Source organism: Quercus lobata, chromosome 9 (assembly GCF_001633185.2).
Source record: "Quercus lobata isolate SW786 chromosome 9, ValleyOak3.0 Primary Assembly, whole genome shotgun sequence".
NCBI classification, from domain to species: Eukaryota; Viridiplantae; Streptophyta; class Magnoliopsida; order Fagales; family Fagaceae; genus Quercus; species Quercus lobata.
The window spans coordinates 25,112,436-25,127,244 of NC_044912.1; the positions used below are offsets into that span (position 1 = coordinate 25,112,436).

The window sequence follows — 14,809 nt, forward strand, 5'->3', positions numbered from 1 at the left end:
GTCAAACCTTAATTTGTAGCAGTAACTTGGGGTAGTCGCAAACATTAATTAGTTAGCAGTCTAACATTGTACCCTTGTACTCCTCTAAAGGTTGACTATTCAACAAAAACAAAAGGTAGGATAAAATTCAAACATCATTTAAAGGCATGTTGGTAAATAAAGTTATATGGCATTCGTCCCCCCCCGCCCCCCAAAAAAAAAAAAAAAAATAGCGCTATGTTCAAATTTTTTTTGAGCTCACATCAAATTTAAGCTGTGTTTGGTTTAACATAAAATATTTTGTAACTGTAAAATATCTTCAACATAAATTTAAGCTTTATTTGGGCTCACATCAAATAAAGTGTTTGATTATGTTCTTGAAAATGCTATAGGGAACGTATTTTTTATTATTTTCTCATCTTCTGAGAATATATATATATATATATATATTAAAATAATGTGAATTTTAGTTTAAAAAAAAAAAAAATCATGAATGGTGACTGGAGGTGGTTGTTGGCAACTGGAGACCGGGGCATTAGTAGGGGTGGTGTTTGGATGGTTGAAAATGGGGTTGAAGGGGGTAAGTTTTGGGTGAGGCGGAAAATGTTTAACAATAAAAGAAAGTGTAAACTAATTTTTGCTAGAAGTGCTTTTATTTTACGATCAACTGAAAAATAATTTTTAGTTGACCAATAATTTCAGTTGTCTCAAATAATCGCAAATGCAAAAACTTTTTTTTGGAAATCAATTTTTGTCGAACCAAACACAACCTTTGTAGAAAAAAGTAGAAGTGAGAGAATGATGAAATGCCCATAGCCTCTGGGCTCTGTTTTAGTGAACAAAAAAACAAAAAGCGCAGCTCGGGCTCTATAATATATATACTTTACGGAAGCTCTATAATCTGTTCACACTACCTTTCAATTGATTTCTTTTTGTTTTAGCAGAAGGTATAAGGATGGAAGCATTAGATTTTCAAAGTAATAAAGGTCTATATTATTTTGTTTTTTTTTTTAATTATATTTTTTAAAGTTTGGATTATATAAGACTTGTGGTTATATGTTTGCTGTCAAATAAAATGTATTGAAATTTCTTAAATTTGTTTATCTGGTATGAATCTAATAGTTTAGCCAACCAAAAATATCATAGTTAATTCAATTGGCTAAATCTTTTATTATCAAGCAAGAATTTTTTTTTTTTAAAAAGAAAAAAAAAGAAAAAGAAGAAGAAGAGATTATTTAGAGTTCAAACCACTTACACCAAAAATTATATTAGTATTCTGATCTAATAGTAAAGAGTAATCATCATGAAGTGAATGCCAAAAATTAAAAATCTCTCATATCTAAAAGAAAATAAATATATCATAAAGATTTCACTAATTGCTTATTTTTATATTTCAATATATACATGTTTATTTCTTTTGTCTGTTTAAACATATACATTTTTTTTTTTTTTTTTTCTGGTTGTTATAGTATTTGATATTTTCTAACTTTTTTTTTGAGGATCAATATTTTCCTAACTAAACAAACATACAACACAATTAATAATTTACCAATGATAAGATATAAAGATCTTTACATTGGTAAATATATACTAGCCCCATCACACACACTTCGCGCGTGTGATGAGGTTTTTTTTTTTTAGTGTTATAATTTTTCATTCATTCTAATTTAAGTTTTACACGTTTTCTCATTAATATTATGCATTTAGAATTTATAAGTGGATAAAGCAATTCGAAAATCAACAGGAGAGTGATCCTATTTTTAAGGCAATATTTTAGTGGGAGTTTGAGTTGTATTTTTACTAGACTATCCTTTAATTATGTTTCTACTTAAACATAGGAGTGTAAGGGCATTTTTGAACCAAAAAAATAAGGATCCCAAACAGGAAAATCCCCTTAAATAATAGTATAGATCATTTCTGATTCTATTTCTAGGTAGATGTAGGAGAGCGCAGTTGAGGTTTTATTTATTTTTTCTTTTATAATTGCCACATGCCAAAATCCCATTGAGAGACACCCGCTTAGTCAGCTAAAGGGACCGAAAATAAGTAGAAACAAATGTACTCCTTTAAACCTACCCGACACCGCATGGGTTGGGCCAATCTAACCAATTCCAAATCCACACTTCACTATACTATTTGGGCATGCCAAGCCTAACAAAAAACCTATTTCCTTCACTCCATGACATGGGCCACCAAACCCAACAAAGGCCCACCATTTTCAGTACACGACATGGGTGACAAAAGCCAACAAGTTTCATCACTTGGCCTAGTCCAAAAGGAGCTGAAATCTTCACTACACATCATATGTTAGAAGCCCAGAAAATTTCTTCAACAAATGGACCCAAAGGAGCCCAAGAAGGGGCCCATGCCACACGAACCAAAGAGAAGGTTAGTGGGCCAATCTAGCTATTTCCAAATACAAGGGAAGGATATAACATAACATTAAACCCAAAATGAACAATAACTGGATCGGTCATCTAGTTCAGATGAGAAAATCTAGTACCACAAATTTTTTTTATCACAACTTTGCCACGGTTGTGATGTGGCCGATTATAAGTGGTAGAAAAAATTAGTGCATATCTGGGGTTACCTTCGTTGGTGGGGAGGAGTAAAAGGAATTCCTTTAATGATATAAAGGAGAAGTTGAGGAAAAAGTTAGCTGGGTGGAAAGAAAAGCTACTTTCAAAGGCGGGCAAAGAAGTGGTCATTAAGGCTGTTGCTCAGGCTATCCCTACTTACACTATAAGTTGCTTTAAAATTCCTGACTCTCTATGTGATGAGATGACTAGTATGATCTGGAATTTCTGGTGGGGTCAAAAGCGAGATGAGAGGAAAATGGCTTGGCTTAGTTAGGAAAAACTTTGTGAGCCTAAAGAAGAGGGTGGTATGGGTTTTCGAGAGTTGAAACAATTCAATCTTGCTTTGCTTGCTAAACAGGGCTGGTTGTTGCAAACAAAGAAGGATTCCCTAATGTACCGAGTTTACAAAGCTAGATACTTTCCCCAAACTGATTTTGTTCATGCCTCTGTTGGTCATAATCCTTTGTATGCTTGGAGGAGTATTATGGCGGCTCAATCTATTGTGCAGTAAGGTCTTAGGTGGTCTGTGGGGAATGGTGAATCTATTCGAGTTTGGGGGGATAGGTGGCTTCCGTCCACGTCAACACACAAAGTGGTCTCACCAAAGCTTTTCCTACATGAAGATACAAGGGTCAGTGATTTTATTGATCCGGATGTGGTTGGTTGGAAGGGTGGAGCTTTGGATGCAGTGTTTCTACCTTATGAAGCGGAGTTGATTAAAAGCATTCCCATAAGCTTACAGCTACCGGAGGACAAGCTGATTTGGGCTCTTACTTCTAATGGTGTGTTTAGTGTGCGCAGTGCTTACAAGTTAGCGATGGATCAAGCAAGGACTGAACGGAGTGGATCAAGTTCAGATAATGGCAGAATCCGTAAGTTTTGGAGGCAATTGTGGCGCTTGGAAATTCCTCATAAAGTCCGTCATTTTGCATGGAAAGTTGTCAAAGGAATTTTGCCAATGAAAGTGAACCTGGTGAAGCGTGGAGTGATACACGATGATCGGTGTGATGGGTGCAATGTAGAAGCTGAATTGGAGGGACACCTGCTGTGGTCGTGTCTTCGAGCTCAGGAAGTGTGGTAGAATTCGAAGCTCCATTTTAGCTTTGAGCAGAACATGATTAGGTCTTTTCAAGATATGTTGTGGCTGTTACTGATGTCTAAGAACTCGGATGAGGATTCAGACAAAGCGGTGGTGATGATTGCTTGGGCGATTTGGCACAATCGGAATGAAGTTAGACACGGTGGTAGGAAGAAAAATGGGAAGGAGTTAGTCCACTCGGCGATGCAATATCTTTAGGAATTTAATGAAACTAACATGGGTTTTCCAAGCCTTGATTGTAACCGTGTGGTGGCCTGGGTTCCTTCGTCTGCTACACGGTATAAAGTCAATGTGGATGGAGCGGTTTTTGCGGCACATAAATCAGCTGGAGTTGGGGTTTTAATTCGTGACTCGCATGGTCAGGTGGTAGCTACAATAAGCAAGAAGATTAATGCTCTGTTGGGTCCACTGGAAGTTGAGATGAAGGCATGGGAGGAAGGAGTGCAGTTTGCTAGGGAGGTTGGTGTCTACGACTTTACATTGGAAGGTGATTCACTGGTGCTGTTTAATGTTTTAAGTGGTCTATCTAATCCACCTGCTGCTGTGGAATCTATAGCCAGAGGGGTTTTAATGGCTTGTGGGTCTTGCTACAAGGTTGATTTTTCTCACATTAAAAGACAGGGTAATAGTCTAGCTCATTTGTTAGCAAAACATGCTTTAGGCATTGTTGATTATGAACCTTGGATGGAAGCTAGTCCTTGCTTTCTTGAGCAAGCTTGAATCCATGATGTATCTTTTTTGGTTTGAAGTTTAATATAAGTGCAGTATTCACATCAAAAAGAAAAAAGAAAAAAAAAAAGAATAGATAACCATTTACAATCTGTCATGTCATAGTTGTGGCAAAGTTGTGGTTCTAGAACCACTCAGTTCAAATATAACATCTTCTATTAAAAAAAAAAAGGTTCAAATATAACAAGGTAGGACAACTAGATAGGCAACGCTAACCAAAAAAAAAATTCCCTGTCTTTTTTTTTTTCTTTTTTTTTCTTTTCTCTGTCTTATTTTTTGCATTCCATTTTATACTCCATCAATAACAATTTGCCACATATACTTTTCTTTCCTTATAAAAATCATTAAAGTTTAAAATAGAAAATAAATCAAATATATGGAAAGTTATGATTGGAGGATATAAAGTGAGATACAGAAAATGGCACAAATTTTTTTTATTTAACAAAATACATGACTAAAGGAGCAAAATTGGACACATGCCAAGCAAGTTCAAAATTTCATTTTTGAAGCATGTTGCCCCACTAACACATGATGTGCAACGCCTTGACTTAAAGAGTGTAGAAGGGAAAAAAGGGAAGGGGAAGTGATCTCTTTTCATTTCTTAAGGGTGTATTTGTTTGGAGATGAAATAAGGTGAATGGAAAACTTTGGAGAGAAAATGGGAAGGGAAACTTTTTTGGAGTGTGTTTGGTTGTGTGGGAAAATAAATGACGGGGCCCAGATGTTTTCTCTCTGGGCACACCAAAAAGTTCTCTCCAAAATAGAGAGAAAACTGAAGGGGAGAAATTGTGCATCATTTTTGGACGAAAATGCCCATGTGCAGTTGCACATAGGCTTTGTCCACGTTGCTCTCTTTCTCTCTCTTTTTTTTTTTTTTTGTTTTTTTTTTTGGTTTAGATGTGATTTTTGTTTGGATATAATTTTTATTTTTTAATAAATTTAGGTGATTAATTTTTTTTTGGTTGTTTATCACTTTTTTAATTTTAATTGGGCATAATTTTTTAACAAGAGTATATGTGTAAATTTATACAAACTCATTTTTTCCATCTCTCCACTTTTCTACTTCCAGCTAAACAAGAAGGAGGGAAATTAAAATCTTTTTTATCCTCTTGCTTTTTCATCCTTCTACAATTTTTTATCCTCCTATTTTTCCACCCCTCTAACCAAACGGACCCTAAAGTTTTAATCACAACATGAGGAAACCATGATCGAAATCTCAAGAGAGAAAGAGAAACATTGCACCTCTCCCTTCCTTGACATAGTAGATTGTCTTCTTTGGATTTATTCTTTATTAGTTTTTCATTTCGTCATCAAATTTGTATGTCTATATTATTTTATCACTTTGTTTAAAGAGTTGGTACTTGCTGCGGTTGCGATTTAAATGGGTGTTAAAATTGGCCCTTTCAATATATGTTATTTTAATATTGTCATGAATTTCATGTGTATTTCTTTCACAAGAAAAGATAAAATAACACAGAAAAAATAAACAAAAAGACAGTTATAAGAGTTATAAAGGTCACCCACAATTAACAAGCTGCACAGGATAAGAGCCAGAAACATTACCGGACAGACCACACTTCGCTAAAAATGGGCTACCATATTTTTGTCTCGCCCACTTAAAAACAAACTTATTCTAAATTGATGATGATGCTTCACAAAGTGGTGGATCCTTTTGAGCAACTCGAGCTGATGGAAATCTTGCAAAGACTAGGGATTATCTTATCACTTTGAGGAAGAAATGAAAAGAATATTTGATGGTCTATACAATAATGATCATTATGGTGATACATGGAAGGCGTAGAATTTGTATGCCACAGCTCTAAAATTTAGACTCCTAAGACAACATTGATATAGTGTCTCTCAAGGTATTTATGGAACCCAAAAAAAAAAAGAAAAAAAGAAAAAGAAAAAAATCACAATTGGATATTGACACTTGGATACAGTTCTCTAAGTACTACAATTTAGTTCTTCATTAAATTGAACCGTATGATTGCATTAACTAATAAATCATGATGTTGGATTTAATTATACTTGAAAAATATAACATTGGTGGCATTGAATTGATCAATGTAACTTATTAAATTTAATTAGGAAATTCCTAATTTATAGACTGAAGTTTTACCTTATGCCGAACCTGTCATTTATGCTAACACTCCTAGTGTTGCTTATTGCAGACGTCTTCAATAGTTTTAAGGATGAGAGAGGGAGTTTCAAGGCATGCCTTTGTGAAGATGCCAAAGGTATGCTATCACTGTAAGAAGCTTCATTCCTTTCGATAGAAGGTGAAAATATCTTGGAAGAAGCAAAAGATATCTCAACAAAACATCTAGAAGAATATATCAACCAAAATAAAGATAAAAATCTTGCTGCTATAATAAACCATTCCTTGGAGCTCCCACTGCATTGGAGGATGCTTAGGTTGGAAGCAAGATGATTCATTGACATATACAAAACCAGAAAAGACATGTACCCTATCTTGCTTGAGCTTGCAGAATTGGATTTCAACATGGTACAAGCAGCCCATCAATTCGATCTAAAACAAGTGTCAAGGTAAAATTCAATCTCATAGCATCATGAGAAAATAAATATCAAATAAGTTATTTCTTAACTATTTAAGCTATTTTTTGATTTGCCTAATTTGAAAGGTGACAAAGTGCAGTAACTACTATCATTCAAACACTCATATATTCTTCTTTGATTCATACAAAGGTGGTGGAAGAGCATAGCCCATGCCGAGAAGTTGAGCTTTGCGAGGGATAGGTTGATGGAGAATTTCTTTTGGACAACGGGAAAAATATTTCAGCCCCAGTTTGGATATTGTAGGAGAATGTTAACAAAGGTCAATTCACTGATAACGACAATACATGATGTTTGTAATGTGTATGGCACTTTGGATGAATTTGAGCTTTTCACGGATGCTATTGAGAGGTTTGTAATAATGAAGAAGACATTTCATGTATCCGATATATACATCATTCCTTTCACAATATGTGGGTACCACAATTATGAGTTTCACATGTTGTGAGAGGAATGAAGCATACGTCAGACGTATAATATAATTATTGGTATTAATGACACTATGCCTCAATTGCTTCAAAGCTTTCTTGACATATAGACTTATGGATACATTTTGTGATTTTAGATGGGATATCAATGCAATGGATCAACTCCCTAATTATATGAAATTATACTTCCTTGCTCTTCACAATTCAGTTAAAAATGGCGTTTGATACCCTTGAGGAACAAAGATTCCACATCATTAGATAACTCAAAAAAGCGGTATGGACTTGAATTTTAAATTGATTAATATTAATCCTCAACATTTTCTTCTTCAATACATTGTATTATACTACTACCTTTAATTCATTGTTCCACTATAAATTTTTCAGCGGGCAGATTTATGTAGATCTTATTTGATGGAGGCAAAGTGGTACTATAATGGATATACACCGAGCCTTCAAGAATACATTGAGAATGCATGGATTTCCAGCTCAGCTCCAACTATATTGGTGCATGCTTATTTTTTTTGTCACAAATCCAATAACAATGGAAGCCTTGGATTGCTTGGAAGAGTATCCAATCATAATTCGTTGGTCATCAATGATTTTATGACTTGTAGATGTTCTTGGAACATCTAAGGTATGTAAACTTTCAAATGAATCAATTTCCTATCTTAGATTAAATATTATAAACAGAAAAGTGTATCCAATACCACATTATTTAAAATTTAAATAACTTGGTATAGTATATACTATATACACTAATAGTAGTACTACCCCCCTTCTACATTATTAGTCATTTTTAGAAAATCTAACTGTGGGGCCCAACAATTCGTGGACCAGGCCCATTTGCCCTTAGAGAGTCCGAGGGCCCAATCCGAGGAGAACTGTGGCCCAAGCTCCATGACGCAGAGCACAGACCAATTTTGGGAGGCAGCGAGGACAGTCTAGTCCTCGGCAGGCCCATAATCCGCCCAGAATAAAGGGATAAATTCGTAAGGAAATCCAAAATACCTTAGGGCGATTACCCTAAATACCCTTCTGGATAAGGCCCAACGCCTGACAGAACCGTACTCTGCAGCTTTATCAAGTCATCCCCAACAATTCCGGGATTAGACTGATGGGACCAATATCAGTATTTGTAAAGACTGACCCTACACGTGGACGAAGGACATCGAATGCACGCTAGTATAAAAGGAGAAGTAAGTGAATCCAGTGGAGGGGGGAGAAAAAAGAAAGACTTCATGAATAAGATCGCCGGAACGATCCATGCACAGGACAGAGAAGGTCCTCCGTTGGACAGCCGGAAAGGATCACAAGGGTCCTCGGATCAAGTCTGAGGAGCCCATTCTCAGAAGTGGCAGCATGGCGAGGCTTTAAACGTTTAGGCCCAGTCCATTTTCCACAGGGATCTTTCTGAAATCCAAACCGGACCATCGCCCCGTGACCAAGCCCAAGCTTTTCAAGCCCACTCTCTACAAATCGTATTGTGAGGGATCTCTCCCGCGTGAACCCAAAAATGTCACTGGGCCGCGCAGGAATCGTGTCCTTACAATTGGCGTCGTCTGTGGGGAGGATGCAGGTAGCACAGAGGAGAGGTTGGCTACTGCCTCAAGACCTCGTTTCATCCTCAACGCTTTCACGTGCCCGAAACTCAGGCAGCAAAAGAACCTGACCTCAGGCTAACACCATCTACAAAGAAGATGCAGGGAGCCGGAAGTTGGGAAGCCCCCGCAGAAATTTGCCGGCTACAAGGTAGACAGTGCTGATGGTGGAAATTCCTTCTTCGGACATACCAAAAGTCTGGCATGGCCAGAACCTGCTTCGGATTTTGACTAAAAGCGTGGGAAACACCCTCTCCCCTCTGTCATAAGGGAATATGTCTTTGAATCTATGCCTTCGTTGCCCGTATATCACTCTTCTGAGCCTGAGGAGAACGTGGCGCCTTTGCGGCGGAGAGAGTTTTTCTTCCCCGACCCTCGTCTCAAACATGACTTACTGCGGGAGGAAACTGAAGGAGGAGACTAAGGAGCTGGTGCCTAGGCAAAGAAACTTGCTCTCTTATTTATTTGAGGAGATAGGGTGGTGGCATTTAATTAGCGCAGCTTCCCAAGGAACGCTACAGACAAAACGTCTCCAGCTCGACTTCCAACAAACCTCTGCAACGACAAGACTAAAGGAGCCTCGTGGAGGTGCACCTCGAACATCGGGACACCCAAAAGCACCGCGTGGCCAAAGACTATGGAAATATCTCCTGATCTGTGGGCCTAGTAAATTCGCGGCCCATGCCCTTGCTACATGATGGCCCACGGACTACGGCCCACGCCGGGTAATAACTAATGCCGAGGACAACCTCCTGCCCGGCCGCGTACGGGATACCTAAGGAGAGGGAATAAAACAGAACCAAGGCCTTGCATGGTCCTCGGACTCAAGCCTATGGGGAAACCAAGTATAAAACTATTATTATTACAAGTTATGGACTGAACCAAGGCCTTGCATGGTCCTCGGACTCAAGCCTATGGGGAAACCAAGTATAAAACTATTATTATTACAAGTTATGGACAGAACCAAGGCCTTGCATGGTCCTCGGACTCAAGCCTATGGGGAAACCAAGTATAAAACTATTATTATTACAAGTTATGGACTGAACCAAGGCCTTGCATGGTCCTCGGACTCAAGCCTATGGGGAAACCAAGTATAAAAACTATTATTATTACAAGTTATGGACTGAACCAAGGCCTTGCATGGTCCTCGGACTCAAGCCTATGGGGAAACCAAGTATAAAACTATTATTATTACAAGTTATGGACTGAACCAAGGCCTTGCATGGTCCTCGGACTCAAGCCTATGGGGAAACCAAGTATAAAAATTATTATTATTACGAGTTTTGGATAGAATCAAGGCCTTGTATGGTCCTCGGACCCAAACACGGCATCAAGCCTCCAGTTCTCTCCTCGGCCAGCATGGGTAATCATTACTTTTCACTGGTCGGCCTTATTGGGCCAAACACTTATATTAGAGTTATGGCAACATCTTTTTATTATCAAGTATTTTGGTCTTAGTTGTCATCGGTTTAGATACTTTCTCATTAAGCCGAGCAGCATTTACCAATATACAAAAATATAAACGGAATATGCAAAATGAAATAATAAACACTTTTATTAATATAAGAGATTATTACAATGTACAAAAAAGGGCTCAAACAAGCCTATACAAAAGGAGGACTGCTGAAACAACGATAACATTCGCAGTACAGAGAAGTAAGCAGTCAGGCTTCTTTTAAACTCATCTTCAAGGTCTCTTCAGTCTCTGCCTCAATATTGCTCATATCATGATAAGAACCTTCTTCGGAAAAGGATGAAGAACAAGGGAAAGGAATCGAAGGAGAAGGAAGAAGAATTGAAGGAGAAGGAAAAAGTAAGGAAGAAATCAATGAAGAAGATGGAGGAGATGAATGAGGAAGATGGAGGACATGAGTAAAGAAGGAAGAGAAGAAGAGAGAAGAGATGAAAAGAAAGAAAAGGAGCAAAAGAGGGAAAAGAGAAGGCACCAAGGCGGAACTGGTGCTGGGAAGACTATAAGAGGAAGGTGGAGGAGGGCACCAAGGAGCAAAAGAGGGAGAAGCAGAAGCACTTAGCCCCTGCCTCAGCCCTGACTCCTAACACGTTGGTGCCATATTAGGTACGCTCGTGAGGAGCCGGGTGGTGCTGATATTGGGTATTCTCGACTCAGTCACGCCAAGAGTTCGGCGTGGTGAGCCCCTGCTTCGGATTTTGGCTAAAAGAGAGGCGGGACGGATCTTAAGTCTGCGCCACCCTTGCCCTGATTGAGCCATTTCAAGCTTTATCAGAATATGGTGTCTAGAGGAGGGGCATGATTTCTTCATCATTTGTTGCGATCTCAGAAGAATAGAAGGGAGTTAGTACGAAAGTGATGGCCTCCTGCTTGCCTTCTTATAGGAAGAGCAGAACGGATGGCATTAAATGCATTCAACCTTCCCAAAGAATCTGAAGAAAAAAGAGGCGTCCGTTCCACTTCTCCACCTTATCAAATGAGCCGCCGGATATAAATGAGCCTCGTTAAGGGGAATTCATTAAGGGCGCGTCTGGGACATCCAAGCGGCAGGAGCAGATTCCGAGCGGATTAAAAGGAATCCCTCAAAAACCGCCTAACTTCCTGGGAAACCGCTCACATAAATGCGGGATCAAGCTAAATGGGCCATATTAAGGGCCCGGGTTTGCCAAAACCCTCCTTTCCAATCCGGAATTCGGATAGAAGGGTTTTGAGGGGCTATTGTGGGGCCCAACAATTCGTGGACCAGGCCCATTTGCCCTTAGAGAGTCCGAGGGCCCAATCCGAGGAGAACTGTGGCCCAAACTCCATGACGCAGAGCACAGACCAATTTTGGGAGGCAGCCGAGGACAGTCTAGTCCTCGGCAGGCCCATAATCCGCCCAGAATAAAGGGATAAATTCGTAAGGAAATCCAAAATACCTTGGGGCGATTACCCTAAATACCCTTCTGGATAAGGCCCAATGCCTGACAGAACCGTACTCTGCAGCTTTATCAAGTCATCCCCAACAATTCCGGGATTAGACTGATGGGACCAATGTCAGTATTTGTAAAGACTGACCCTACACGTGGACGAAGGACATCGAATGCACGCTAGTATAAAAGGAGAAGTAAGTGAATCCAGTGGAGGGGGGAGAAAAAAGAAAGACTTCATGAATAAGATCGCCGGAACGATCCATGCACAGGACAGAGAAGGTCCTCCGTTGGATAACCGGAAAGGATCACAAGGGTCCTCGGATCAAGTCCGAGGAGCCCATTCTCAGAAGTGGCAGCATGGCGGGGCTTTAAACGTTTAGGCCCAGTCCATTTTCCACAGGGATCTTTCTGAAATCCAGACCGGACCATCGCCCCGTGACCAAGCCCAAGCTTTTCAAGCCCACTCTCTACAAATCGTATTGTGAGGGATCTCTCCCGCATGAACCCAAAAATGTCACTGGGCCGCGCAGGAATCGTGTCCTTACACTAACTTTTTAAGAAGACACCATATAACTTTTAATTTAAAATGCACAAATTTTCAAAACTAACTTTATTAATTTAAACTTCAGAAAAAGGATGAATGTTGATTTTTTTTTTTAAAGGGTAAGTTAGGAATTTTTTTATTGACTTTTCATAGAGGATTATATGTTCTGATATCTTAAAATGGAATAGAAGGCAAACAATTTGGGAGAAATAAAATTCATACCATGAAATGGATTATCCATTAATTTCACAAAGATCCTTGTTCACAAACTACACAATCTTAAGAGTTTCATCATGAATCTTTCGGATACTTTGCGTTAAAATAGGCTAACATTAATTTTTATATATATGAAAACTCATTATGAGTTAAAACGAGGTGATGTCCCAAAAGCAATCCAATGTTACATGAATGAAACTAGTGCAAGTGAAGAAGACACCCGTGAGTATGTAAGGTATTTGATTTATGCAACATGGAATAAGCTGAATGAAGACTGAGTTGCAAGTTCTCCCTTCAATAAGGGCATTCATTAGCATTTCCCATCAATTATTTATTGAAATTGCATTGAACCTTGCAAGGGTGGCCCAATGCATATACCAGCACATAGATGGACATGTTATTGAGAACCATGAAACTAAGGATCGTCTATTTTCATTACTTATTCAGTCCATTCCCCTAAATAAAGATTGATGGCATTAATTATTTACATGTAAGGTGTAACTCCACAAGAGTTACACCTTTTTTACACAATAGATCTCCTAGAGATCTAATGCTTAAAAATAATACTTTACACATGAGCTTGCTTAATTAATTTTGGTGTCTTTTTCCTCTCTCCCTTATTTATTGCATTTACATGTTAAAACTTAAAAGAGAATTTCTTTTTGCCAAATCTACACCAATAACTATGAATACAAAGATGAGTGTATCCGGTGATACAAACAAGGATGGGCTAAAGTGCTAAACGACTACTATATCATCATCATCTTTTTTTTTTTTTTTAGAAGAAGACTACTATATATATCATCTGTTAGACTTAGACTTGGATTCTGTTGGTTTTTTTTTTTTTTTTTAAATATTTTATTATCAATTAACAAAAGGAGATGGCCAACAAAACCACAATCCCTCCTCATTATTTTCTATATTTTATAACTATTTTGCAGATTCATTTACATCAAATTTTACATAATCAAAGCTTTAAAGGTTCTACCCAAAACCAAAGTCTTTTATTTTTCTATTAACAAGTCCAGCCAAATTTGGAATTTTAGAATTGATGGCAGAAGTAATCCAAAGAACTCCAAAGTATAACAGGCAGCCTTTTGCAGTCTGCACTACCTTGGTAACAATCAGTTCAATTCTCTTCACTCAAATTTATTTTGATCTTTGATGGCCCATAGAAACCACGCTGTTGTGCAAAATTATCTCTTTTTGGTTGTTGAAAATTTTGTAGCACTCCCAATGCCAAATCATAGAATGAAATTGGATGTAATAGGATTTCACAGAGATTTAAAAGAACATGCTGCCATGCCGGTGCTTTATTTTTTCATTTATATCTTTAACAGTTTAATAGGAGGTTTGTTTGTTCTCTCTCTCTCTCTCAAGGTTACGATGATTGAAATAAAGCATAGAAAATGGGAGAGAGTAGAATCAAGTGAGGAATTGCCAAAAAATAGGGGATTATAGTGAAAGACTTTAGAGTTTAGAGACTCATGAAGTATTTAATGAGGAGAGAGATGATAATATACTATTTTTTTTATACAAGATAAAAATTATTTTTCAAAATAATCTAAGTGTATATGTGTATGAATCTCCTTCATAAAGACTTAAACTCCAGCCTTTACTCTCCACACCTCACAAGTACTCAATACTTGTGGAGTGACTATCGCGCTAAGGGTGCGCAGTGGTAATAATAATATACTATTAATTAGGTAAGTATTTAATGATAATATGGGTAATGCTATTTTTTTTAACCGATAGATCTCTAAGAGATCTATAGTGTAATAACTCTTGTGGAGTAATACCATGTATAACTTCAACTTAACCTTATATGTGTATATATACACACACACACATATTGAGTTGGGTTCAAGTTACACATGATGTAACTAAGTAATATTACACCACTCAATAACTTGTTATTGAATTTATATTTTGAAAATATAACTGTTGAATTACATATTCTATATTTTTTCAACATGCATGTGAATTTTCATGTCAATCGAATGTAATTTACCATTTGATCCATAAACTCATATTTTATGGATTATTTTAAACTACAAAAACTTGAATTTAAATTATTGATTGATGACATGATTATTGATATTTGATCATCTTTAAATTTTGTAAGTACGAAGAATATACAAAAATAATGTAATTCAATGGTGGATTTATCGAAATTC

The 14,809-nt window shown here is 37.6% G+C and overlaps 1 protein-coding gene and 1 pseudogene across 1 annotated transcript; both read left to right on the forward strand.

The window, feature by feature from the left end:
- The first annotated feature begins 3,873 nt into the window (after positions 1 to 3,873).
- Positions 3,874 to 4,377, forward strand: LOC115961457. Its single transcript, XM_031080438.1, has one exon. The coding sequence runs from the start codon at positions 3,874 to 3,876 to the stop codon at positions 4,375 to 4,377; it is 504 nt and encodes a 167-aa protein (XP_030936298.1).
- Positions 4,378 to 5,942: 1,565 nt separating this feature from the next.
- On the forward strand, positions 5,943 to 13,103 carry LOC115962259 (annotated as a pseudogene).
- The last annotated feature ends 1,706 nt before the right edge of the window (positions 13,104 to 14,809 follow it).